This window comes from Herpailurus yagouaroundi, unplaced genomic scaffold (genome assembly GCF_014898765.1).
Source record: "Herpailurus yagouaroundi ecotype Mexico unplaced genomic scaffold, PumYag 140, whole genome shotgun sequence".
Taxonomy (NCBI): Eukaryota; Metazoa; Chordata; class Mammalia; order Carnivora; family Felidae; genus Herpailurus; species Herpailurus yagouaroundi.
This window is the reverse complement of record NW_024412395.1, coordinates 314,428-327,504: the sequence shown is the minus strand read 5'-3', so window position 1 is coordinate 327,504 and position 13,077 is coordinate 314,428. Positions and strand designations below refer to the sequence as shown.

At 44.5% G+C, this 13,077-nt stretch overlaps 1 protein-coding gene across 4 annotated transcripts in view; it reads right to left on the bottom strand.

Moving 5' to 3' along the window:
• Positions 1-13,077, bottom strand: part of ARHGEF4 (Rho guanine nucleotide exchange factor 4) — a 266,455-nt gene that overhangs the window by 169,974 nt on the left and 83,404 nt on the right. For all 4 annotated transcript variants that reach the window (XM_040474689.1, XM_040474691.1, XM_040474690.1 and 1 more), the window contains exon 2: positions 3,270-6,980. In XM_040474689.1, coding sequence (XP_040330623.1) covers positions 3,270-6,980 — 3,711 coding nt within the window. The remainder of the gene's footprint in view (positions 1-3,269; positions 6,981-13,077) is intronic.

Genomic DNA, 13,077 nt, shown 5'->3' with positions numbered 1-13,077 from the left:
TTCCTTGCCGCTAAACCTGAATTAAAAAGGGAACAAATCTTCCTCTCTCCCCCTTTTTTTCTTCCTTCCCATAGGAGGTGGGTGGGGGATGGGCTAGATGGATGATGTGTACTAAGGAGGGCACTTAAGATGAGCGGTGGGTGTTGTATGTAAGTGATGATCACTGAATTCTACTCCTGAAACCAATATTGCACTGTATGTTAACTAAAATTTATTAAAAAAAATTAACATTAATTTATATTTGAGAGAGAGAGAGAGAGAGAGAGAGAGAGAGAGAGAGAGAGAGGCAGTGCATGAATGGGGGAGGGGTAGAGAGAGAGGGAGACAGAATCCGAAGCAGGCTGCAGGCTCTGAGCTGTCAGCACTGAGCCCAACATGGGGCTTGAACTCTAGAGCTATAAGATCTGAGCCAAAGTCACATGCTTAACCAACTGAGCCACCCAGGCTCCCCGACTAACTAAAATTTAAATAAAAAGTTAAAAAAAGAAAAGCTGTCTCAGGAAAAAAAAAAAGGTGGGGGGAAGAAATCTCTATGAGTAAAGGGCACCTTCACACCCGAAGACTGCCTCCTCCAGTTTTCCATCATATAGACTGTGGTTTCTCAGGTGTGAGGTGACAGTATAGAGGGCTAAATTATATGGCAGTGTGTAGGCAAGGGAAATCTTCCACATCACTGAAATGTTGGGCTTGGCCTGAAAGGCCCCCTTTTCTGGTTCCTCATGACCCAAGTCTTGGCTCAACTGTTAGACTCCAAACCTGCAAGGTAAGGGAGGCCCAGCCTCACAGCCCCTAACTCTCCATCCCATTAACCTTGTGAATATCTTAATTACATTTTCATTTTTTTACAGTCTCTTCAATATATGAAATAATCTTATTTGCTCAATTATTTATTTACTCCCATCATGCCTGCCCCTCTTTTGAGGACAGAGATCTTTATATATTTTTCCACATTGTATCCACAGCACCTAGAATATGGCTTGGTAGGTGGCTGGCACTCAGTAAGTGTTCATCATACTGAAGAAGAACCAGGTGGGAGGATCTGATCAGCTGGCAGCAGCACTTCCTATGCGGCTACTAAGGTGATGAGACACTGAATGGGCACAAGGGTGGACAAGCCGACCAACAGAACACAAAAGCCCGTTTTAGGCATCTCACAGACATATACAAAAAAAAAAAGACCAAGAAATTTTTCATAAAAGTGATTTAGGGGATTCTATTCATGACTTTGGGATAGAGAAAATATGGATATACTTGAAAAGATTAAAATTAAGAACTTCTATTCATCAAAAGATACCATTACTGAGGAAAAAGATAAGCCATGGAGTGGGAAATTATATTTGTGGCACATTTAATCAACAATGGGCTTATATCCAGAATATACACCATTAGTAAGAAAAAGGCAACCTCAAAGACAAATGGGCAAGAGATTAGGTCAGACATGTCCTCAAACAGGATATCCAAATTGTCAGAAAGCATATAAACAATGCTCAGCCTCTTTAGACATAAAGGAAATGCAAAGTTAAGACCACAACAAGATATTTCTACCCACCTAGCAGAATGGCTAACATTAGCAAGACTGACAATACCAAACAAATGCTGATGAGAATATGGAGCAAAAGAAACTCTTAAAGGAAGGAGTATAAATTGGCATAATCACTTTGGAAAAATATTTGACAGTATCTAATAAAGCTGACGATCTGCACCGCCCAATGACCCAGCTATCCCACTCCTCATAATGCACCAGGCAGAAATGCATGTGCCTGTGCAGTACACACCTGAGCATGAACAATCCAAGAAGCCCTAATCATGATACGCCAAACTGGAGAAAGCCCTGAAGTAGCTAACAAACACAGGGTCATGTGCTAATTCAAAGTAATTCTGTATAACAATGACAATGAAAGAACATTAGATACACAGCGTTAAGGATGAGTCTTAACGTAATTAGAGCTAAAGAAAGCAGACAATAGAATGGATAGGTTTAAAGGAATTCATAAGGTTTTATTTACATAAAGTTCAAAAACAGGCAAAAATAAACTATGTTGTTCAGGGGTGTAAAAAGTTAAGTAGTAAAATTATAACAAAAGGCAAGGAAGTGAACACCATAAAAGTTGGCAGTGGTTAGGGCCGGAGAGAAGGACATGCTGAGCAGGAAGGGCTGGGGGCTGGTAATGTGTTTCTTGGTGGGTGAAGGTTATGCTTTTGCTTTTGCTTTATGACAATATATTATGTATACATTTGTGCATTGTGTCTTTCTGTATGACTTCTGAATTTCTCCCTTAAAAGAGCTTTCAGTAAACAAACTGTAGGATGCAAAATCATAAAAAGCTAAGGCCTCTAAATGGCATTATCACAACCATGTTAAATATATAAAACTTATTTATAGAAAAGAAGCTGGAAGAAAATTTAACAAATATTAAGAATGGTTGTCTTATGGTATTGGAATAAAAAATCTTGCTCCTTAAATGCACTCACTGTGGAAGGCAGAAACGGGAATGCGGACTGAATTCCTTGTTAATTACTCCATCACTGCCTGCTCTCCCAGAAGCAGCCACAAGAGGGAGCCTTCATATATCCACGTTGAGTTTCAAGTTCCGTGATTGCTCAGGACTCATCCAGAGAGCAGACTTCAAAAGGTCTTCTCCCCTTCCCATTCCTGTGTACTCTCTTGTCTTCCTACGTGTTCTGATATGCAAGCGCACTAGGCCTTCCCTCTCCTCCGGTAAGATTTGAAAGGCAAAGAGGGATGGGAACTAACATTTATTGAGCACCTGTGGAAATTCAGAAGCACCAACTATCTCTTTATACTGAAAAATATTCAATTGTATTATAGCTAAATTTTAAAAATAAACATATTAAAAATACTAGAAGACAACATAGGGAAATTTCTTTTTTAAAAATTTCACAGTGGGGAAGGATGAAGGCAGACACAAAAAAAGCCTGCATCGAACACCTGGTGGGCAAAGACTATCAATAGGTAGTTGGAAGAAAAAGGAATTTAAACAGCTGGATTTATCAAGGAAAAAAAAAACCAGAAACACAAAATTATAGTGAAATGCCAGTTCTTATTTGTTAGATTACTATTTACTTAGTTTACTCCCAGAAATTGGTCACACACTGTGTTGATTAGGGTTGGGCTATCTGGGAGTGTGAGTGGTGCCCTCCCCACAGAAGGCAGACTGGCTTTCTTGCTTCACCTCTCACTTCACTTTGGAACATTTACCATGTAGCTTCTTGCATTTAGAGGTTGGTGCGAATCACAGGCAACTCACCTCAGTCCCAGGAAGGTCCCTGAGTGAGGGTGCTGTGCTCAGGCCATGGTGATGCCAGCCTCTTTTCCTGCTGTCTTCCTTCTGGTCATCCTGGTCTAGTGTTTGCAGAGAAAGTAGGAGGCTTGCTGGGGCCTTGGGGGTCCTGGGCCTTTCAGAAGCCTCTGAGCTGTTATCCACATCCATGTAGCTTCCAAGCGAAACCATGGAGACAGCACTGCTCCTGCCAGGGTAGTGGAAATCTGCCCGATGAGCACCAGGCCTGGGGTTTTGGGGCTTGGGACTCATGGGTTTGCTGGGCATGCCTTGGCTCCCATATGCCAAGCAACAGGCAGAGCTGGATGGAAGGGTGTGGCTGATCCCAGTCTGCTGGGCACAAGGGCTGGTGGGTGACATCAGCCAGGACTTCTCAGGAAAGATACCTGAAGTTAGGTACCTACCACTTTCCTGGGGGCTTGTGCATTTGATGGTTGGTTCACTTTTTCTCCTGTTATCTGGAGAGACCAAATTGCTGGATGACAAAGGTGTGGGAGCATGTGGGGGTGGCCAGTGATCTCCAAACACACAGCTTTCCTTGTCTTCTGCCTGCTCCTGACAGTGACTATTGGTCCCTGGGGGAGAGGGTCTGAGGAGATTCAAGATTTCCGGTCCTGGAACCAGACTCACTACGGCGGGCCTTTTGGGGGCTTCTACATCTTTGTTTTTCAGAAATGCACGCCAGGAACTCTGGCGCGGCCTGCTCTTCTCCTTCCGGCCCTTGAGGGCACCTGGACAACATTCATCAGTGTTCTCTTTTTCTAAAACCTTTGACTCAAAAAAATTTGCAAAGGTCTTATGAGCTAAGGCCAGCCTTGCCCTGAGCCTTTTCTCTGGAGTTTTGAGTCTCTTGGCATCAGCCCTTTCTGAGGACGGTGTCCTGCTGCCCAGGTCCTCTGGTGTTGCCACATGGTCCCCTTTCCTTAGCCCTACAGCTTCCCCACCTGCGCCCCGGAGAATGGTCTTCAGAGTTGCGCCCGCGCCCACTTGGTGCGGCCAACAGGCCGCAGGGCCCCGACCGTCTGCACGCAGTTCCTCAAGGCCCGAAGAACCCGCGGTCGGGGCGGAGGCACCGGGTGGAGCGGGGCGAGTGGGCTGCAGACGCCCGGGTCCCTGCGCGCCGGGCTCCACTCCTGGGCTGTGGGAGGCGGACCTGCCTTTCCTGAGGGAGGTCACTCTGGGAACGGTCCGGCGCTTCCCGGGCTCCTGCAAGGCCTTGCAGGGGCGGAGGGGCTGGCCCTGCGGCGGCGGCGGCGGCGAGGGCGGCGGCGGCGCGTGGGCGCAGGCAGAGGCTGGGGCTTCGGAACCCGTCTGCGCCGCCTCAGCCCCGCCGGCCCGGCTCCCCGTCTCAGGGTGAAGGCCCTGGGCCCCGTGAGCATCTTCAGGCCCGAGAGCGGGAGGCCCAGCAGCCTGTGTCCTGTGTGTCCCAAAACCGGGGATCCACCTTGCCCCAGGCGGTTTCTCTTCGGCAGCCTCACCCCTGCTCAGCCGGGCCTGGGCAAGCTCCTGGGAACAAATGTCTTTGTCCCTGGGCCTCTCTTCCGAGGCAGCTTCGGGGACCAGAACTATCGCAAGCTCTGCGTCGTGGGCCCCCTGCTGAAGAGTCCCATCGTCGTCTGCCAGTCTGCTGGCCTCCGGCAGCTCACACTCACTGCCGCAAGTTTGTGGTTTCCCAGCCCTGGGAGACTCCCAGGAGGTCGTCCCAGCACCGCAGGGAGATCCTGGTTTTTCCTCCAGAAGTTCAGACAGTGTTTCTGGAAGAGGACCTGTTTTCCTCCTGGTGGCCTGCAGATCTTTCTGCTCAACAGCTACAATGATGAGTGTGCACCTGCCCCTAGATGTTTCCACCTTGGACTCTAGCTTCAGGCCCTCAGGAGAGGGCTGGGCACCACCCTCCAGCCCCTGGTCACACTCATCCCCACCACTGCAACGAGACAGAGGGGCTGCTCTGGTTTCTGAAAATTCCGGCAAGGCACTTTTGGTGCCTTGGGGGTCTAGAACCATCACATCTTCCAGCTCCTTTGAGGTGCCTGTTGCACTTGATTTCAGGGTGGTCTCTGGAGTATCTGAACAATCACTCACTTTGCAGCAACCCATCCAGTCTCTGTTCCACACCTGTGTCCCGCTATTGCTGGAACGATGTGGGAACTTGGCCTTAACAGGTGGCTTTCTTTTCTCACTGAGAATGTACTTTGATCCGTAATTACTGGTTTGGTTTCCTGCCTCAACAGAAATGTCCTGAAGGTGCTTTTGTCTGTCACTCACATCAGCATCGTTTGGTGCAGGGCCAGTGCCTTGGGGTTCCTCTTGTAGGTTTTCTGGGCTATGTTCCGACTTGCACTCTGTGGGCACTGGCACTTCCTCTGTGCTAAAGCTCACAGAGTCCGCAGTAAGGCATGAAGAGACCGGACAGGATCTAGAATCCTGTCCCAACTGGTTTTCCAGCCAGAGATGTTCACAGGGTGTGTCCTGAAAGGCCCTTTTCCAGCTAAGAGCACTGGGTTTATACTGATCCTGCAAATAAGGGGCCCTCTTCTGGGAAGCAGGAAGTAAAGGAGACAGTCGGGTGAAGACAGGGTGGAGAGGGTTTTGTGTTCTTGGGTCTCGTTCTGCTTCAGTCCCTTCCTTCAAATGAGTCCCAAATTTCACAAAATTCTGCCCTGGAGGATTCTCAGGGTATCTTAAGGGAAACACTGCTATGGAATGGGCCCTAGTCAGTGTCCTCATGTGCTGACAGCAGTGCTCTGTGGATGTTCTGTCCTTGTCATTAATATTTTCGGGGGCACTGTGGTGAAGCTTGGCATGTAGGAGGCAAGATGTCCCTAAAGGAAGCTGGCAAGGGGCATCAGAGCAGGGCTGGAAGCAGAGCAAGTCTGTGTACTCTTCAGGGCCTAGAGTACTTCCCTTTTTTGTTCTGGCTCCCACAGGGCCTGTGCTGTGCTCAGGGCCTTTGAAAGGTAGCCCTGGTCCCCTGGCCCTGCTGTGGATATGTGGCCAGCTCTGGCCCAGTTCACAGCACCAGAGAAGGAAGGGCCAGACCACTGGGATGTCCAGACAACTCTCAGACCTGGATTTCTGAAGAGAAGGAATAGAGAACCCCCCGAGGACTTGTGCAGTTGCCTTTGCTGGCTGGAGACTGTAGCTGCCTGTGGTGCCCTGTGAGCAGCCCTCTGTGTGGTGAGGAGACCCTGCCAGAAAAGACTCTTGTTCCAGGCTGGCCACACTGTTGTCCTGGAAGTGTTCTGTCTTCTCTTCTCCAGCAACTGCAGCAAAGGTTTGGAACCCAGTTTCATAAGACTCTTCCTTGAAGCCAGGGGACAAATCTAGTTCCTCTTTTGAGTCAAGCTCAGGGACATTAGTTGAATGCTGCTCCTGAGAAGCTCTGGTTGCTAGGATGTCAGGGCATCCCCAGTGTCCTTCTCTGTCCACAGAGGTACCACTTAGAGGAAGGCAGGTTCCCCCTGTGAAGCCACCAGGCAGGGACTCTGTGTCGGAAGCACTTTCAAAGGAGTCGGTTTTTGTGTCTGATTGACTTTCGCTCTGGTGGGACAATGTCTCAAAATCATCATGGTCTGTTTCTTGACTCCATCCCTGTTGCTCTGGTTCTGCAGGTGAAGTGGGGAACTGCTTATCTTCAATCTTGTCTTCACCGGGTGGGTGTGCACCTGGCTCTGGAGGCTGGAAGGGCAAGAGGAGAGGAGTCAGAGATGAGGCCTCAGGATATTTGCACACGTTTACACTGCACCAGCCTTTGTCAGAAGGAGGAAGGTTCAGAAACATCTCATTAGTCCCCCATGTGCCCCTCAGAAAAGATAGGTAAATATGAATACGAATAGCTACCTTTTATTAGCACAGAAAACAAGTGATGAAGCCAAACCCAAACGGCAGGGAGAAAATGTGGCGCGTAGTTAATGTAACGCTATTAAAAGTCAGAATAGGCCAAATAAACACGTGCAGTTTAAGTAAGTATAAATACGTCGTGTGAGTCACAGCTAAAAGCATCTCTCTGTCTAATGTTCTCAGCAGGAAATAACAAATTAATAAGTTTGCTTTGTGTTATTTGTTCTTACATAATCAGCTGGATTAAAGTCAAGAGCCTTATATTTAGAAGTATTTTCTGAGTTAGGTTTACTGGAGTAAAAAAAAAATATATATATATATACATATATATATGTGTGTATATATATATATACACACATATAAGAATTATTGAATTTCAAACATATTTTTTTGACATTATAATGCCCAACAGCTTTGAGAACAGGAAGGAAAAAAGAGAACTGTGCAAATATTTGCAAATTTTCCTTTTGTTGTTATAAATTTCTTTTTTTTAAATGTTTATTTAGTTTTGAGAGAGAGAGAGTGAGACAGAGCATGGGCGGAGGAAGGCCAGAGGGAGAGAGGGAGACACAGAATTGGAAGCAGGCGCCAGGCTCTGAGCTGTCAGCACAGAGCCTGACGCGGGGCTCGAACTCATGGACCACGAGATCATGACCTGAGCTGAAGTCGGACACCCAACTGACTGAGCCACCCAGGCCCCCCATGTCATTATACATTTCTTAATCAACTTGTTTGAGCTATAAATTTATATGTATTCATTTAAAGTGGATGGATTTATGCATTTTGACAAATGTAGACACCCATGTAACTACCACCATGATAAAAATCTATTTCTATTTCTCAAAAAAGCCCCCTCCCTCCTCCTAGTCATTCCCCACACCCTTCCCCCCATGCCCCAGTGACCTACTTTCTGTTTCACAGACTAGATCTGTCTTTTCTGGAGTTTCTCAGATGACCAGAATATGCCGTATGTACTCTTCAGGGTCTGGCTTCTTTCTTTCAGCATAGTATTTTAGAGCTTCATCCGTAGGTTGTGGTTGTAGCATGTATTATACAGATAGTGCCTTGAACTTGGTGATAATGCTGTACCAAACGTTCAATTACCAAACTCCCCAGACTCCCTGGACCAGGAGTGGGGCAGACACTTGGCTCCACTTGTAGCTAAGGTGCCTCCACACAAGTTTTGTACAGAAGCCATTCACTCAACCAGCCCTCCCTAAGCATGGTTTCTCAGGACTTGTCTTAAGAGATTTCCCAAAGTAAAATTGCTTTTAATTCTCCAAAACTGAGAAGAGAAAAACAGGTGAACACCAAAGCATGTGCTGTGTGAGGCTTTTAAGGCACAAGATAGATTCAGAATATCAGGAATAACACGATACTATAGTTTCAAATTTGTTGCAAAGTAGGAAGGAGTGGGAAATAGGAGAGGAAACATTAAAAATCAAACCATTTGGAAAGGAGGACCCTGTGGTTGCTGTGTGGTCCAGGGGAGAGAAGGGTTAAGAAGCTAGGGATCCCAGGGTCCCCAGCAGGGGCGTGCCAGGTGCCAGGCACCTCCCATGGCCCAGGGAGGATAAGCAAGATGGGGATGTGAACATGCCTTGGCAAGCACAGAGGCCTGTTTTGGGAACAAGTGAAGAGAGAAGGCCAGCTACAGGCCTGCAGCGTTCTCTTGCTCAGTAAATGCTGCGTTGGGAACACCTCCATTCCCTCATCTGGCCAACCGTGTCATTAAGCTGGGACTGACCTTCTGACCGTGGAGCATGTGGGCCGTTCGTTCAGCACTGTCATAGCCTGACATCACCTTACAGACTTACAGTGGCATACTCACATGCATCACCTGACATACTCATAGTGGGCCACATAGTGGCCCAGAGAATCTCAAAGTCCCAAGTTCCAAATGACTGAAGACCTGCACAATGAGTACCCTAAAATACCAGAGGTCTCATTCCTGTCCCCACCTCTGCCCAGCATATCCTCCCAGAACAGGGCCAGGAGGGGATGGGCTGCTACCAAGAAACCAGACTCCCTGGCTGGGTGTTGCTGAGGGCCAAGCCGTTCTTGGAGTTCCAGGACATTTTGGCAAGAGATCTCACTATGTCTCAACAAAAATAAAAGACTTTGGGAAAAAAATATAACTTTTCCAGATCACAAGATTGGCATAGTCTCTGGAAGAGCACTGGAATAGCAGATTTAATTTTCCTTAAAGTGTACAAATGCTGAAATATGGAGAGTATGTTTTTTAAAAAAAGCATTTGATTTGGTTGAATATTAGGTTCTAAATCTAATGAAGAAAGAATATTTTCTTCTGACTTGATTCGTAAGTAATCCTCAAATAATTTCTCAACACCGATCCATATAATTCCAGGGTTATCCTAAAGGATGGCCTGCGGGTTAAAGCTAGAGGCAAAAATATTTTTTGAAGTTTTTTGGGGGGGGTGAGTGGTGGTCAAATTTTAATGCTTTTAAGCAGAAAAGCTCTCTTTCTTTTGTCACAGCCTTGGCACTCTTAATTGTCTTGTTTTTGTAACTATATGCAGCTTCAAACACTAGGGTAAGATGTTTGAACTTCCTCCTGTATTTTTTTTTCTAGCTGCCTTTATGATTTGCTCTTTGACCCATGATTTATTTAGATGTATGTTTTAGTTATCTTTTTGTTTCTGATTTCTGTTTAATTATATTATAATCAGAGAGTGTGGTCTGTATGATATTGATTCTTTGAAATTAGTTGAAAGTGGCTTTATGGCCTAATACATATTAAGGCTTTATTTCACAAATGTTTCATGGATATTCGAAGAGAATGTATATTCTCTAACAGGTTCATGCAGGGTTTAACAGGTGCTCATTAGCTCAAGTTTGTGAATTGTTAAATCCTTGTTAAATCCTCAGTAATATGACCAGTTTTTTATATGCTATTAAGAGAAGTGCGTTAAAATTACTGACTGTAGTGATACATTTATCAATTTATTTTTTAACTCTATCATCTTTTGATTTACATATTTCAGCACTATGTTAGTAGGTGCATGAAAAAGTTTATTATTGTACATCTTCCCAGTGAGTGGCTCTTTTTATTATTACATAGTAACCTTCTTCATCCCTTATAAAGGTTTTTACTTTCAATGTGATCTTCTCTAATGTTAGTAGACCTACAATAGCTTTCCTTTGGGTATTTGCCTCATATATGCTTTCCCATTCTTTTATTTCAGATTTCAATTTATGTCCCGTAGGTGTATTTTTCATAAACAACATAGAGCTGGGGTTTTGAAGCCCAATGTTTCAGTCACTTTTAACCAGAGAGTTTAACCAGTGAGCATCTATTGTGACCACTCGTATGTTTGGGTTTCTTTTTACCACCATATTTTATTATTTTTGACCTCCCCCTTTTTTCCCTAGGGATTTCCCTTTATTGTGTGAACTCTGCAATGGTTTGCTTAACAGCATATATTTAAAGGAATGTTATGCTTTGTTTTATGTCTTTTTGTTGCAGTGGGCATTTGGGGAAATATACAATCTGCAATAATTCTAGAATCAGAAAAGTTCCCATCACTTTGCTCATCGTGGCCTGGCTGTCTGTCTGCTCACTCACAGAAATCACTCTGGCAGAGGCCCCTAAAGACCTCTGCATTGCCAAACCCAAGGCTCTGGTTTCCTCTCTCGCTCACTTTTTTTTTTTTTACTTGAATTTTTTACAAATTTACTGAGGTATAGTTGACATAAAATAAACTGTACATATTGCAAGTGTACAATTGAAGTTTTTATATTCATCCGGGAAGCCATGACCACAGGCAAGATAATGAACCTTTCTCTTGCTTCCAAAAGCGACCTAATGCTTTTTTGTTCCTTCTCATCATCCCCCTCTCAACTCTCCCTGGCCACTCTCCTCCACCCCCCGGTGATCTTTATCTGTTTTCTGCTGCTATAGATTACTCTGAATTTTCTAGAATTCCATGGAAATGGAATCACACAGTATATATTTTTTGTCTGGCTTTGTCCACTCAGCACAATTATTTTGAGAGTCACTATGCTGCATGTGTTGATAATGAGTGGCATTTCATTGTATAGAGGTAGCACAGTTGGTTTATCCATCCATCTGCTGATGGACATTGAGTTGCTCCCAGTTTTTGGCTTTCCAAGTAAAGCTGTAGCGAACATTTTTGTACGTCTTTGTATGGATGTGTGCTTGCATTTCTCTTGAGTAAATATGGAGGAATGGAATGCCTGGATCATATGGAAGGGCTCCATTTTTAATTTCTTAAGAAACAGCAAACTGCTTTCCTTTCCACTCCCTTTTACACTCCTCTGGCAATATATGGGGGCGAGGTGCTCCACACCCCCACCCACATCTGGGACAGTCAGCTTTGTTCATTTCAGCCATCCTAGTGGGTTTGAAGTGGTATCTCATTGTGTTCTTTTTTTTTTTTGTCATTGTGTTCTTAATTTGCATTTCACTAATGACATATGATGTTGAGCATCTTTTCATACACATTTTTCCATCTATACATCTTCTCTGGTTTCATATCAGTTCAAATTTTTTGCCCATTAAAAAAACTTGGGTTGTAGTCTTATTACTGAGTTATAAGACTTCTTTATAGATCCCAGATATAAGTCTTCTGCTTGAGATAGAGATAGGTCACAAAGTTTCTTCCATTCTGTGCCTTGCCTTTTCATTTTATTAACAATTATTCTTTATTTACAGAGTGAAAACTTTTAATTTTGATGAAGTCCAATTCATTGATTTTTGTGTGTTGAATTTTAAAGACTCTTTACAACCTAAGGTCGCAAAGACTTTTTCCTATCATTTTTTCTAGAGTATGATAGATAGAATAATATCCCTCTCCCCCAAAAGATCCCCATGTCCTAATCCCTGAAATCTGTCAGTGTTACCTTTTACAGCAAAAGGGATTTTGAAGATATGGTTATGTTAAATATCTTGAGAAGATTATGCTGAATTATCTGGGTGGACCTGATGTAATCACAAGAATCCTTTTAAGGGAAAAATGGAGGCAAGAGAGAGAAGGATGTGTGATAATGGGAGCAGAAACAGAGTGATTCAGGGGAGGGCCTCAAGCCAAGGAATGCGGGTGGCCTTCAGAAGCTGGAGACAGCAAGTAAAGGATTCTCCCCTAGAGCCTTCAGAAGGGAACACAGTCCTGCTGACTCCTTGGTTTTAGCCCACATGAGAGTTTTCCATGGTTGTCTAACAGTGGGCATGTGTAGTAACACTAGCATGAAGCCCAAGCACTGTGTTACACAGAACTATGATGTTTTCCAGAGAAAGGTCATGGTCTTTTCAGTGCAGTAAAGAGTCTGGGTCACAGGCCTGTTTTTCTCACTTGCCTGAGTCCACATCTCTGTCAATGACTGCCATGTGGCCGATTGTGCTTACCCTACTGGATTTGGGGAAGATGAAGGAAGGATATCAGAGCTCTCTAAAAATTCTAAATATTCTCCTACCACTCTAGGTTATCTTGATTTTTCCATGTCAAGTGTGGAAAATAAACACCCTATTCTATCAGTTCTTTTCACAGCTAGCTTGGTCACAAATACCTTGAGGACATAAATTATGTCACATACCTGTTATCTCCTGTAGCATCTAGCACAGAGCTTGGTACAGAGTAAACACAAAGTAAGTATTTGAGGGACACAGAATTACACAGGATCACCACTGCAATGGATGGCTATTTTATTTTTTTTGTTTTACTTATTTATTATTTTTCATGAACATACTTTATTGTCAAATTGGCTTACATATAACACCCAGTGCTCAACCCAACAAGTGCCCTCCTCAATGCCCATCACCCACTTTCCCCTCTCCTCCCTCCCATCCACCCTCAGTTTCTTCTCTGTATTTAATAGTCTCTTGTGGTTTGCCTCCCTCTCTCTCTGTTTGTAACTATTTTTTTCTCCCTTTCCTTCTCCCATAGTCTTCTATCAA